Source organism: Tachypleus tridentatus, chromosome 1, assembly GCF_004210375.1.
Source record: "Tachypleus tridentatus isolate NWPU-2018 chromosome 1, ASM421037v1, whole genome shotgun sequence".
Taxonomy (NCBI): Eukaryota; Metazoa; Arthropoda; class Merostomata; order Xiphosura; family Limulidae; genus Tachypleus; species Tachypleus tridentatus.
Genome location: NC_134825.1, coordinates 21942979 through 21958595, shown reverse-complemented (window position 1 = coordinate 21958595; position 15617 = coordinate 21942979). Strand labels below are relative to the sequence as shown.

General features: G+C 36.7%; 1 protein-coding gene across 5 annotated transcripts in view; it reads right to left on the bottom strand.

Annotated features, from left to right (window-relative positions):
- The window catches only part of LOC143244358 (band 3 anion transport protein-like), a 55495-nt gene extending 41607 nt beyond the window's left edge, over positions 1-13888 (bottom strand). The window contains exons 1-3 of one of the 5 annotated variants that reach the window (XM_076488917.1): positions 13688-13888; positions 4284-4451; positions 2730-2799 (exon numbers count right to left, since the gene is read on the bottom strand). In XM_076488917.1, the coding sequence (XP_076345032.1) occupies positions 2730-2799; positions 4284-4422 (209 nt within the window). In that variant the 5' untranslated portion in view covers positions 4423-4451; positions 13688-13888. Of the gene's footprint in view, positions 1-2729; positions 2800-4283; positions 4454-9636; positions 9780-11990; positions 12142-13687 lie in introns of those variants that run through there. The other 4 variants (XM_076488901.1, XM_076488927.1, XM_076488893.1 and 1 more) reach the window with 4 other exon arrangements.
- Between the last annotated feature and the right edge of the window lie 1729 nt (positions 13889-15617).

The window sequence follows — 15617 nt, the reverse complement described above, 5'->3', positions numbered from 1 at the left end:
TTTTAAGAAAATCAATTTACAAACGTTACAGAAGTTTGGTGATTGTGAAACAGTGGTTTTGAGGAACATGTATTTGAAAATGATCCAGTATAGCCTCCCCCAGTGGCACAGCGGTGTGTCTGGGGACTCACACCGCTAAAAAATGGGCTTCGATGCCCGTGGTGGGCAGAGTACAGATAGGCCATTGTGTAGTTTTGTGCTTAATTCTAAACAGACAGAGAAACAATGATGCATTATAAGTAAATGTCATTACAGTACGACTACAACTGGGCTTCATGAAAAACAAAGAGAATGTTGCCTATGCACTGAAATTATTTCAAGGAACAAAATCTCACTAATGAAATATATAACAGCACACTAATGCACTCTTTCTCAGAGTGTGGTACACGTACCACTAGCGGTACTCGGAAAGGGTTCAGGTGGTACCAGGCAGGGGTAAAAAAAACAACAGGATCCGCTTTAAAATGTTTTGTTCATGATCCTGACATGCAACTTCGTCTTAAGTTCACCAACATGGAGACATATATCCTTGTCCTACTGTCTGGTTACCAACAGTTCCACCCATCACACTGAACATTCATCAACTTGTTTATCTCCAGATTTGAATGTAATGATTATTACTTTACAACTTAATGGACATTATTGTTTTCTTTTTGCACATTATGTGTGTTATTGCGTTATTATGTGATTGTCCTCTATCCTCAGACAGCAATCAGACAGCGTTAACAAACCCCCATCCCTGGGGTCCACCAGTGAAGTATCAAAAGTGGTACCAGGATGTTTAAAATGGGGAACAAGACACTAATGCAATTACTTGTTGCTTTCCTAGCAACATGAGAAGAATAACACCTTCTTTCTGAATTAAACCTTAATCCACTGTTCGAGTATTTTGTCTCGAAAATACAAGAACTAAGACTGCAGAGCAACAAAAACGAATAACAGAGAACTTTAAAATAAAAATAACAGTTAAAAAGTTAATTGAAAAAGGTCATAATATTCGTAAAAATACTCATTTTATGACTAAGACCACATAGCAACAAAAACGAATGACAGAGAACGTTAAAATAACAATAACAGTTAAAACGTTAATTGAAAAAGGCCACAATATTTGTAAAAATATATACAAAATGTGTCTCATATTATAATTATATACTCTTCAAAACAAGAAACGCAAAAAGGATATTTTTTTTTATTTTAAAGAGAAATATATGTATTAACGTTACAAGCTCAGAGTATGTGATGTTACACACGTTAAGGCACTGATTGTCAGACCAAAATGACAATAAAAGTTGTACACTTTGAAAACGGAGGAAAACATCGGATTTTTCGCCAAAACGCATTCGTGTCCAATAAATTTGTTTGAGAGATCTGCATGTTCTGCACGTGCAAAATACCTATAAAAGTGACGGGTTTTCGGTTTCCATAGCTCAGTGTTAAGCTACCGACAAGCAATACAGTTACGCCAAGACTGACAGAAGCAAAACGCAACAACGACATTGGTCACTTGGAAGCAGGCGAATCTTGATCAGATGTTGCCAGAGCTGTGAATGTCCACCCAAGCACCATCACAAGACTATGGAATCGTCACCAACAACATGGATCAACTCGTGACCGTCCACGATCTGGCAGACCTCGTGTAACCACGCCCGTACAAGATCGCTACATCCGATTACGTCACCTTCGGGATAGGACCACCACTGCAACGTCTACTGCCTCAACCATACCAGGGCTGCGTAGGATTTCCGATCAGACCGTACGCAACCGTCTACGAGATGCAGGAATCCGACCTCTACGTCCAGTCAGAGGCGTCATCCTCACCCAGCAACATCGTCAAGCACGGTTGCAGTGGACTCGGGCACATCGGGTATGGCCTCATCGACGATGGAGGCATGTTTGGTTCAGCGATGAATCACGTTTTATGCTTCGTAGGCAAATGGAAAGACCCGTGTTTACCGTCGCCGAGGTGAACGTTTTGCAGCAAACTGTGTGCAGGAAGTTGACAGATTTGGTAGTGGCAGCGTCATGATGTGGGCTGCCATCGCCTACAATGCCAGAACAGACCTTTTGCACATTCGAGGGAATCTTACGGCTCAACGATACGTCGACGAGATTCTTAGGCCCCATGTGCAACCCATCATGGTGAATGTCAATGACGTTTTTCAACATGACAACGCCCGTCCTCACACAGCCCGACTCACCACTGTCTTCTTGAGACACCACAACATCAACGTTCTTCCCTGGTCCTCCAGATCACCAGATTTAAACCACATCGAACATCTTTGGGACGAGTTGAACCGACGTCTGCGACGGCGACAACTTCAACCGCAGACTCTACCTCAGCTTGCAGCAGCTTTGCAGGCTGAGTGGACAGCCATTCGTCATCTCATCGCTTCCATGGGCAGGAGATGCCAAGCAGTTATTGATGTTCACGGGGGGCATACTCGTTATTGTTCGTTGAGTGACGTTAAACGTCAACTGGTGAGCGTGGACTTCGCCTTTGCAGACTTTGGATGTTCAGCAGTGAATGTGCAAAGTTTCACACATGTCATACAGAACTACCCGGAATAAACTTGTTAATAATATGTCTCAAATTTTGCCTTTTGCGTTTCTTTTGTTGAAGAGTTTGTACTAACACTAATTAATATACAATGTAACAATGCATTTTATCGTAATCTGTAAAAAAAAGAAATTAAAAAACAAATCTCTTCCTTATACAGGGCAACACTTACTTTTTATATTGTCTGTGTTTTTTCCTGGCGTTTGAGGATGTTTTCTTTCTTTCCTCTTCTTTTATGTCACCTGCGGTAAATACTCTTTCTAAGTTTCCAGAACACTAATTAGCTTAATATTTAAATGTGTAATAGGTAATATTTCCAAATAGGAAATAGATTATTTTCAAACAATTTTTTACTTCGTCAATAAAAAGCAAGATCTTGGTTTATAGACTGGAGAGAACTTCATTTGTTGAGTATAAAATATATACAGTGATTGTTATCTTTTGTAGCATTTGAAAATGATAAAATCCTGACTTTCGTCGTTATTCGTGAATTAGAGAATAAACGTATTAATAAAGCAAGAATGACTAAATGTCTTCTTTCGTTTCACAGTTAAATACTAGAACCTTGAAAAGTATTAACTGTAAATAAAGCAAAGTGAACAAAAATTTGTGTTTGAATTTAAAATCGTAACAAAAGAATAACACTCTACTGGCTAAAAAAAACACTAGGTGCTGGATTCAGTCAGGACAGTAAACTAAACATTCGATTTAATGAGATTAGCCAGTTCAGGTCAATAAGCTAACTACTGCATTCAGGAAAGAAAACCGAGTACTGGATTCGAGATAATAAGTTAAGTATTTAAGTCAGGAAGATAAGCCAAGTACTTGAAAGTACTGTATTCAGGACAGTAAATTAAGAACTGGATTCAGGGCAATAAGTTAAGTATTTGAATCAAGAAATAAGCCACGTACTTGAAAGTACTGTATTCAGGACAGTAAATTAAGAACTGGATTCAGGGCAATAAGTTAAGTATTTGGATCAAAAAATAAGCCACGTACTTGAAAGTACTGTATTCAGGACAGTAAATTAAGAACTGGATTCAGGGCAATAAGTTAAGTATTTGGATCAAAAAATAAGCCACGTACTTGAAAGTACTGTATTCAGGACAGTAAATTAAGAACTGGATTCAGGGCAATAAGTTAAGTATTTGGATCAAAAAATAAGCCACGTACTTGAAAGTACTGTATTCAGGACAGTAAATTAAGAACTGGATTCAGGGCAATAAGTTAAGTATTTGGATCAAAAAATAAGCCAAGTACTTGAAAGTACTAGATTCAGGGCAATACGCTAAGTATTGGAGTCAGGACAATAAGGGAAGTATTGGAGTCCAGGGAATAAACCAAGTACTGAATTCACAGCATTAATCCAGATAATGTCTTCAGTAGTATTTCCTTCTGCTACTTGTACCAAGACCACGGACAAAAACAATAGTTTTTCTAGGAATTTTCTATAAGAAATTGTAAATTACATGCACGTGGTCGTATGCTGTCACTAAATTAATACACATCGCTATAAAAGTCCCTTACAACACTGCGCTTGTGAGTTTTTGTTCTGTTTACATTTGAATTATTCAACGTTAGGAATAATTTATTGACTGATAGAATACCCCTGGTGGGTAGACAGTGACAGTTATGTGACATAAAACATTTTTCATAAAATCCAACTCAAAATGAAACGCTTACTGGATTAATACTTTCTAGTTTTATTAATAACCCACCAACTTACTCAAAGCAAGCGGAAAAGATTCTAAGTGTTTTCTATGGAATAGGTCATCTTCAGAGACATGAGTCGCGTCTTGTGAGGAAACCAACGGAGTGGTTACATCCTGTGGCGTGCTACTTTGAGGCTGTTTTTGGTCATTCATAATAGATGTTCGGTCTATTGGAAACGTGTCTCTTAAAAGAGAAAAAACAAATGTCCTAAAGAAACTCCTTCGCTTCACATAGTAGAATCCAAAGTTTAATACAAAAAATGCCCCGTTTGTGGGAACGAAAAAGAACATATTTTCCCAATATCTTGTTAAAATAAACAATAGTTTAATTAAAAAATACTAGTTAAAGTTTAATTAGACCCACAAAAACTAAAAATAGTTTAAGATGATCACCATAACACAGAGGGTAGAGTACCGGATCTTAATACCATTTGAGATAAGCAAATCACCAAGGCACGTGATAACCACAGCCAATGTAAAGTTCCATGTAGTAAACAGAAAAATATGTATAAGATACATTTCGATATCGTTTGGTGGGTGGTAGGTAGGATTATGCCATCGAAAGTTGATTATTTTTGGACAAGATATACAATAGCCCTATTACGATATTACATATATTCTTGCACTACAATCATAAATATGTGTTCTGGTGAAAGATTCAGAAATTCCAAGATGGTGACATCCCTTGTACAAAAGATTTGTTTTGAATTTCGCGCAAAGCTACTCGAGGGCTATCTGTGCTAGCCGTCCCTAGTTTAGCAGTGTAAGACTAGAGGGAAGGCAACTAGTCACCATCACCCACCGCCATCTCTTGGGCTACTATTCTACTAACGAATAGTGGGATTGATCGTCACATTATAATGCCCCCACCTCGGCTGAAAGGGCGAGCATGTTTGGTATGACGGGGATTCGAACCCGCAACCCTAAGATTACGAATCAAGTGCCTTAACCACCTGGCCATGCCGGGCCGTACGTACAAACGAATAAGAATTAACTTTGTTAATTAGGATCATCCAGAAAGTTTGTTTGTTTGTTTGAATTTCGCGCAAAGCTACTCGAGGGCTATCTGTGCTATCCGTCCCTAATTTAGCAGTGTAAGATTAGAGGGAAGGCAGCTAGTCATCACCACCCACCGCCAACTCTTGGGCTATTCTTTTACCAACGAATAGTGGGATTGACCGTGACATTATAACGCCCCCACGGCTTGGAGGGCGAGCATATTTGGTGCGACCGGGATTCGAACCCGCGACCCTCGGATTACGAGTCGAACGCCTTAACACACTTGGCCATGCCGGGCCCATCCAGAAAGAGAACTACAACAAGTTGTACTCCATCTGTGTTAAGCAAAGTGTAGCGTCTTGTAATAGGTACATATTCACAAACACAGAACTAAGTGGCAAAAGCCTTTGTCGCAGCCTGGGCAACTTTATCGAGAGCATCTTCACACAGAAAAGCGGTTTAAGTCACGTGAACACTAGTTGTTTCCATGACGTACTCGCTTAGTCGTCACCTGCTTCAAGGAACCAGAAAATGAAACAGGTTTATATGAAGACACGCCAGTCCAGTGAATATGGATTTCTATACGATCTAACTGTTGAAATGGAGGCTAGAAAGTCATAATCCTTGTATATTAGATGCATTAGAAATACACGCTTGCAAAAGTTTGGTGATTTAAAAATAAACGCCTTATAAAGGGGCATGTGACAACAGAAATTTCTCTGATAAACTATTGTCAAGATGCATGGTCGTTAGAGTGTGCCCTGATGAGATGACATAGTGGGACTTCTCAATTGTTTTAATATAATGTATTCAACGTTTGTAATTTTTATCCTGCTATGAATAGGTTCTAAGCCATCTACTATGCTCAATTTGTATTATTTATTATATTAATATGTATTCATATTTATTATATGCATGTACACACACATTATACAACGTATATAGTTCTGATTCCATAATAGTGTTTTATATTTTCAATGTACGACACCTTATGTGGCACGTGTTAAACAGCCAGGCCCAAGGCCCTTGTGTTCAGATTTAGCTGTCTCTTGCTTATAATCGCTGATTTATTGCTACTTTTATAACATGTCCACAGTCGAACGAGCGGAGCATGTTCAGCTCGAACCTTGGCCCTTCCACCTTCAGCGCAACCCTTTAACCACAAGACCTTCAAAAGCTAGGAGCAGAGTTGAATTTTCAAACAAAACGACTCATATCTAAAACCTAAAATTACTTATCTGCAGCCAGTATTAGAAAAGAGAGTTTCTACCAATTAAACAAAAAAGCAACAAATTAAATATTTAAAATAAAAACATTAGACAAATGGTATAATCAGTAACGCCTATTTCTTAAAGTTAACATTTCAACCCATATGTTTAGATTACGAGCAATGCAATGAAACATAAATTGGCTAAATAATTTCTGTATATATAGAAAATATTTATATATACACTCCAAATTCCAACAGTGCAGTACTTATCAAACCTCCTCTTCGATTTGTGCTTGTTCACAATTGTAACTTAGTTTTGAAAGCAATTTAACAGTCTAACGTCCAATCTTACAAACGTGTAGTGGTATCTCATGATTACCTCGACATGCGCACTGGCATAAATGGAGTAAATGAAATAGCCCATATTTTCTCCAACTTATTTTCTCCAAAAGTGTGTTATCGTTTCATTTTCACAATATTCACAATAATATGGAGTAAATGAAATAGCCCATATTTTCTCCAACTTATTTTCTCCAAAAGTGTGTTATCGTTTCATTTTCACAATATTCAGTTTTAAGTCTTTAGAAAAGACAAGAAATTATGCTGTTCAAGACCAATAAAGTTAAATCACGTAGCTGACGCGCTCACAACAAAAAATATAATGCATTCTAGCTTGTTATAAATTTTGCAATATCCAAGAATGTATGTTTTATAAAATGTTTATTTAAAGATGAATAAATGCTTCTCATTGGTGAAATAAGTCAATACATTTCTGCCCAAAAAGGTTTGTTTGTTTGTTTTTGAATTACGCGCAAAGCTACACGAGGGCTATTCGCGCTAGCCATCCCTAATTTAGCAGTGTAAGACTAGAGGAAAGGCAGCTAGTCATTACCACCCACTTCCAACTCTTGGGCTACTCTTTTACCAACGAATATTTGAATTTATCGTCACATTACAACGTCTCCACGACTGAAAGGGCAAGCATATTTGGGATTCGAACACGTGACCCTCGTATTGCGAGTCGAGCGCCCTAACCACCTGGTCTAACAACTGTTTTATAAATATATCATTTATTACCACTATGGTTTCGCCGGTAAACGTATCATCAGGTACAGACTGAAATGTTTCGTAGCAGGTTTACACATACGCACACACATATATGTGAAATACTGTGAAACGTACTATTGTTTTTCAAGTATCAACTGCATCATTTAATGGTTATAAAACAAATTAAATGTAAGTTTTTGTGATTTTTTCACATTTCTCTTAATTTGATGGCTTGGCTTTTAAATAATTAAATATTTTAGAAATTATAATATTGAATTAACATGTAACCTTTTTAGTGCAAAGAAGGATTTTAATACAACTATTATGTTTGGAGATACAAGCAGGTTGATTTTATTTGCTTTGAACGGCTAAATATGTTTTATCTTGTTTGTTTGTTTTTGAATTTCGCGTAAAGCTACGCGAGAGCTATCTGCCGTTCCTAATTTAGCAGTGTAAATCTAGACGAAAGGTAGCTAGTCATCACCACCCACCGCCAACTCCTGGGCTACTCTTTTACCAATGAATAGTGGGATTGACGGTCACATTATAACGCCCCCACGGCTGGGAGGGCGAGCATGTTTGGCGCGACGCACTGTACAAAGATATTGAAGTTTGTGGCTGTTTATAGTAACTGGATGATACATCTGGTTATTATAAAACTGTCTTAACATCCAATGCAATGTTTTGCCTGGCAATGTAATAGTAGTGGTTTTTCAACTCAGGTGTTGCTGATAATGAACAAGTGAAAATATGTAGCGAAAGTGCACGATGTAGCTGTTTGTATGTTTTACTCTCGTACTTATTTAATTACAAATTGTATCTCCGAGTTGTTTTTTATTTTAAAAATAAGTAACATTTTATATATCAATGTATATGTATTCAGTAACCTAGCATGTTGTGGACTTTTCTTTCTACCTATACTATCTCTTTTATGAAGTTTAAGCTGTGTTACGTTTTTCACAGTTGTAGCTTGCGAGGCTTATAGTATATTGACTGTAGCTAACCAACAATATTTTATTATTGTCTCTCTGCTAGTTTTTACACCAATTAGACGAGACCATTGAACGTTCAACAGTATTCGAAGATACGCTAGTGTTTTTGTAAAATATGTATTGTTGTGATTGTTACATCTTCTAGAAATTTATAGAACAGGTGGGGGTTGCTTAATACACATCCAATAATATACGCCATATGTATCAATTTGAAAAAAACGCAGACATCAAAATAAATGTTAAACAGTAAATCTGTCACAGCTGTAAACTACAATTTATGTTTGTCCTATAAATATTTTGGAGTGACTTTTGTATAAGATACAACGAATCATAACATGTTTTGTATTCTCTTTTAAATGTGCAGTTTAAGACTATTCGAAAACCACTACCTCCATTACTGACCTGACCACTTCAATATAAAAAAAACAAATAAAAAACACTAATTGTGCTTATTTGTATGTATAAAGACTGACTGAAACGTTTTCATAAGACAACGTTAACTTTGACAGTTCTATGTTCGAAATTATTTTCCTAAGGTTAAATAAGACTTTAACTTTAAGATCATATTCAAGTTCCCCAATTGCTACTAATATGTTTGTAGGCTTACGACACTAAAATTCGGATTTCAAAACCAGTGTTGTGAGAGTACAGATAGCCGTGAGAGCGTTATATGTGACGGTCAATCCCATTATTCGTTAGTAAAAGAGTAGCCCAAAAGCTAGCTGTGGGTGGTGATGACTAGCTGCCTTCCCTCTAGTCTTACACTACTAGATTAGGGACGGCTAGCGCAGATAGCCCTCGCTTAGCTTTGCGTGAAATTCAAAAAACAAACAAACATTTATTATGTCACGTACGTTACGTATTACTATTTCAAACAACCTGAAATGTTAACATTAATTTAGAAGTTAATTAAATGTTAATATGTATCAAATTTATGATATTTACCAGAAATGATGCACACAGTTTTCTTTAACACAAATATACTTTCACATGCAAACATATACAATTTATATTAACGGTTATTACTAATAGTTATTACAAATGACGGTTTATATAAAAGTTTTAGAAACTTATAAATAATACTGAGTCTTATATCTGATCTACAACTGAGTATTTTACCGTTGATCCAAGTTTACTAACGTCTGAAGTAATTCACTGAAATTGAATGGTTTGTAATGTTCGAAATCTATAAACGTTCCTGTTCAAATTCTGTAGTATTCCGATTATTGGACATTAATCACAGTTATAACTTCCAAGCCCTACAACAAACACAAATTGACTGTGATTCATCAATAATAACATCCTCCTATTACTGTCTCTCTACTTTCATACGAATCACGTGAATTTCTGGAAGTTTCAACAATGTTCGAAAACGCGCCAGCGTTTCGTAAAACAAATGTTTTTGATTTTTATCAAACAGTTTTAGTTTAGTTATTGTTAAGCGTAAAACTACATAATAAGTTTATCATAGATTTGCCTGGCACAGACATCAGAACCCAAATTTTAGCGTCGTAAGCTTGCAGACTAACCGTTGAGCCGAAAAGTTATCAGATAATAAATTTTATAACTTTTCATTATGGTACTGATACCTCATTATTGCACTTGAACCCGTGAAATTCTAGCCAAGTATTTAATTAGAAACAGCAACCTTTTGGCAGAACCACTTACTCTATCTGCTGCCGTCTCTACACAGGCATTCAGTCAGTAACAGTCTACCATCCAACATAAGGGATTAACTGTAATTCTTATAACGCGCCCACAGCTTAAAAGGTGGACAAAATATTGCAGTGTGGATGGATTCGAACACGGCTGTTTCGAAATCCAAAGCTATATCACACGACCAACTGGCATCCTGTAAACCTTTAGTTGAACTTTATTTCAATTTCAATTAAATTCCGAAGAATAATTAGTTTTATAAATATGTAAAAATAATGTGTGCAGCAAACACGTTATATTTATTACTTACCTGTATACAGTGAAGCGCCGTTAAGCCGCGCTATTTGGGGAGTCAACCTGCTTAACCGCAGCTTAAGTGGTCCGCGGCTTAAACCTTTGTGACTAAAAGCCGAAGTCGCCAACAGCTCCGCCGAGGAGCCTCATCCGGGCCATTGCGTGATCATTATATCGGATTATCGAATTAAAAATAATACTTTAATTATTGATCTCTTTTCTCACGGATTTACCGCGGATTAACTTTAATGTATGGAGAGGTGTGATTCGAAACAATGGCGGCCTCCATAAAGCTGACATAGAGAGTGGATAAGGTAGATTAACGGATTGTAATATATTTTATTTACTTCCCAAATTAAAGCAAATCCTTTTTAAATATCCCCTTGTTATAAAGCCAGGATTAAATTCGTAAGCCGCTTTTTTACACGTTCTTAAATTAGTGGTGAGCCGCGATAACCCTCGCTCACAAGACTTGCTACAACGGCTTAAGCGATTTCTCGGTTTACTGGTCCGCGGCTTAATGGCGCTCCACTGTACCAAAGTAAGCATCACACTTATGGCCCGGCATGGCCTAGTGGTTAGGGGCGCTAGACTCGTGATCTGAGGGCCGTGGGTTAGAATGCCCTTCATACCAAACATGACGTATGAGCGTTATAATGTGACAATAAGTAGTCCAACATTTGTTGGTGAAAGAGTAGCCCAAGGGTTGGCGGTGACGATTATCTGCCTACCCTCTAGTCTTACGCTGCTAAAGTAGGGACGGCTAGGACAGACAGATTTCGCGAAATTCAAAAACAATCAAACAAATACTATACTTACTTGAAATCCTTTGATTAAAGTACCATCAAGTGAAATTCTACTTAAATTTTAAACGATAATTTACCTCTAATACTAATGTTACAGAACAGTAAACAAATAGTATTTTGAACCATAAACATAAGTACATTTCACGAAAATCTCTTTCTTACAAACTAGCAGCATCGAAACATTCACTAAAGCCCAATATATGACAAGATTACGATATCAAGGTTACTGGAAATAACATTTCACACATTGACAGAGACAAACTGGCATACGAGGCCCGTGCCTCGATTCTACTTGAAAGTGCCCTAAATCCACAGTTGATGTCTTGAAAATTTGGAATAGAAAACGATAATCGATATCGTGCTGAAACACCGGAAATTCTCTCGCCCATGGATGGGATCTACTAGCCCCTTATCTTTAAAGAATCTAGTAATACCTCTGTACATTGTTAATACGTGCTTTAACACAGAAGCATCATAAAAACAATGCCTTTAAGTAAACTCTTTTCTGTCATTTGTGAGTTCTCGAGAACGTTAATTTCGAAGTGAAATTGTTATACCTTTGTCTGTCGTCTGGTATTTCTTAAGTTTATGATCGAAACGTTTTTGTCTTTCCACCTTAATGAATTTCATCGTTGTAGTACAGTAAACTTTTAATATATATAGATGGGATGATAGTAACTCAGAGAAAGAGTTAAAAATAACACAAAACTAACATACCTGTATGTATGATTCAACTTAGTTTTCGTTGTGTCCATAACTTTTCAACCTGAATGGTGCATCGTTGTAAATGATCAGGCACATCCAGGTTCAGGCTTCATACTTACTGAACATATGGATGGCAGCCAATCATCAGTCACGCTCTTTGGTTTTTATAGCGCAAAGCCACACAGTGAGCTAGCTATTCACGCTGGGCCCATCGTGATAAATTTAACTCTTAGATGCTAGCATTTCAAGTCCCGAAACTTACCACTGACCCAGTGAGACACCCACCATCATGGTTATTGGTAACTGAACAGTGCAAATAATTATCTGAGGTATAAAGTCTCCATAGCTGAAAGTGCGGAAAAGAGTTCAACGACATTTGTGCTTGTTGTTCGAACCTTGGGCTTTAGGTTTCACAGCCCAGTAAGTTAATAACGATGCAGCCACACAACACATTAATGCCATACGAACCAGCTTTAGTTATTGTTTTCAGTTGCTTATTCTATATTTTGAAACATTTTCTGGAATTTGTTTGTTTTTTGAATTTCGCTCAAAACTACACGAGGGCTATCTGTGTTAGCCGTCCCTGATTTGACTAGAGGGAAAACAACTAGTCATCACCACCCACCACCAACTCTTGAGCTACTTTTTTACCAACGAATAGTAGGTAAGACTATTACATTATAACGCTCCAACGGCTGAAAAGGCGAGTATGTTTGGTGTGACAAGGATTCGAGCCCTTGACTTTCAGATTACGAGGCGAGCGCCCTAACCACTCAGCCATTGCAGGCATTTTCTGGAGAGTTCTTAAAGCACTAAACATGCGAAAACAATTGTGGATCCAAGTTATATGACTATTTAAATGTGAGTTAGCGATTGGTTGATTAATAGACTAAGAAAAATAGTTTTATAACCTAAAGTTTTAACAGTAATCTCCACTGACGAGCGCCTATAGGCTTCGGTAATTTAAGAAATTTATATCTTGCACAAAATACAAATGCATTTCAACTTTAACTGCTTCCTATTCGAAGCACAAGCTAACTGGCTAGAAATACCAAGGCTTAGGCCCAGCTGTCCTAAATTTAGAACTGCTGACCAGAGAGAGAGAGATATCGATCAGTTCGCAGCACTAATTGCCTATATCAATAACTATCCTCAATAGAACAATGGGTTGAGTTTCATTTCTGTGATATCTTCACAGTCGAAAATACTGAACCTTTTTTAGTAACTTATTGCAAGCTCAAGTACTAAGTCCCTTTGGTGCGCACTCCAGGACGTTAACTTGATCATGTGCAGTCGGAAAATATAAAGGTATCATGCACAAACTCACTCTGGTATCTAAAGGTAGTATTAGTTATATTAATTAATATATAAAATGTCATTATTTTATCTATTCACTTTACTGTTTATTATAATAATTTCATTATAAGGATTTTTCTTTTTATTGTTAGCTTAAAATATGAATCCGGAAGTAACCTATATTTCTTAAGATGGAAAAACATAACATTAACTACAGGGGTACCAAACTAAAGAAACAATGCATTCTAATCTTTATAAGTATAATTGTAACACAAGGATATTAATTTTTACTGATAGTCAGGATGATGTTAGCTTAGATTAATCGGAAATTTAGTATTATTAAATATGCTTAAAACTCAGAATGGCCTTCAAGCAAAATTACAATAAATTAAAATTATGATATTAACCCATACCAACTAAAGCTCACTTCAAAGCTTGTATTTCTTTAAAGATTTTATACCGCGTGACTTCGTATTTTTGCGGGTATTTTAGGTTAAAAATACAATACACTTATATAATGAATTTCTTCTTGTCATATAGGATACGCATCCACTTGTATCATCAACACCTGTAAATTATACTTGTCTACGTGTTTCAAAGATATTCTTTTCGTCAAACCGATAGCGAGCTCTCGCTCTGTAAAATATTTACATCTATCTGTATGTAGACGTATAAGCCAGGCGTGGCTTAATGAATATCGCGTCGTACAGTGAATCAGAGATCACATGGTTTCGCGTCCTCTTGAAGCAACATCTCACCAGATACTATGGGGCCGTAGGTGCATAAGAATGAAAATCAAATCTCACTCTTCGATTAGAACAGTCCAAGAAGTTGTTGTGGGTGCTGTTGACTAGCTGCATCCCACTTCTTATCAGTTCAAAATTAAGGACGGCAATCCAGAAAGCCATGTATAGCTTTGTGAGAATATCTGAAACAACCTAAACGTAGATGTACAGGTGCGATAATTACCAGGCTGTTGCACATGGAATGTTGCATTTTTTAAAGGAAAAAGTAAAACAAGTACATCTTTTTGTTGTTTAATTCTTTAAATCAAAATAAGCTCCTTTAGACTCAATTCACTTCCTCTAATAACAATTGTAAGTTTATAAATGCCATATTTAAATGACAGATTAGAGGAAAGGAAGCTAGTCAACAGCATCACCTTCTGCCTGCCATCTCATGTGTTACTCTAATCGAATATTGGGAGTAGTCGGACTCAACCAAAACTCTTTATAGAGTACCTACAGCCTAAAAGTGTGTAATCAGTTTTTTGGGGGAGTAGGGGTGAACTATGGAACTCCAACCATACATTTATGAGGAGTGGAACAAATTTTATAGCCATTCCAATTTCCGAGAAACTTATTTTTTATAGTAACAGACATAAGACGTTTTATAATACAGGGTGGCCCGTAAGTTCCTACCCATTCATATGTTATTATGTTATATTCAATTACACATGTATTATAAATTTGTTTCCAGACAAATAGATAGGTCGTGGTTCTGTAACATCCCCAGCACCCATGAATTGGCCCGCAAGAAGTCCGGACTTGACAACATGCGATAACTCTCTTTGGAGATACATAAAGGACAATGTGTTTAAACAACGTTATAATTCTAATGATGAGTTGAAGGCAGCTGTTACCGCGGCATTTGGAACAATAACCCCTGCTATGTTGAGGAAAATGTCTCACAGAACATGGCGTCGCATAATACTATGCAGCGAGAATGAGAGACAGCACACAGATACACTGGATGCATAAGATATATGGATGGGTAAGGACGTACGGGCTACCCTGTAGTTAATGGTCCCTGGAATTTCATATATATAAGAACCGTGGAGTAATGTAATTTGATATGCCTCAAAGTGAATTAATAAAAACTGCCTAGCTTGAAAAGTTTGGACACTTCACGTACAAAATGTATTTGTCACGAGAATATCATTAATTTTGTACATAAAATGGATATATACAAAATCGTATGATAGAAAAGTGCAAAAATAAAAGGAATATTTTGAAGTTTATTATGTTTTTACTGAATTCATGGATGGTGCAACCCTAACAAAACTATTCTAAGCATTTTATTTTTATACACTACTTATTGATGATAGATGTTTTAACACTTAGAATATGTTCAAGATGGTAAGTATTTTAATAAAGAAACACTGATTATTTTTCTGTTAATAAGTTATTAGTTTTATATAATTAAGTTTTAAAACTGTGCGATCAAAGCACTGAAAGAAATCAACTCGAACAAAGTCGCCATGTTGGACATGGACAATGTTGGACAACGCTTGAAACGCTGCTAACAGCAAGTCACCATATTGAAAAATCAGTGTATTCTATT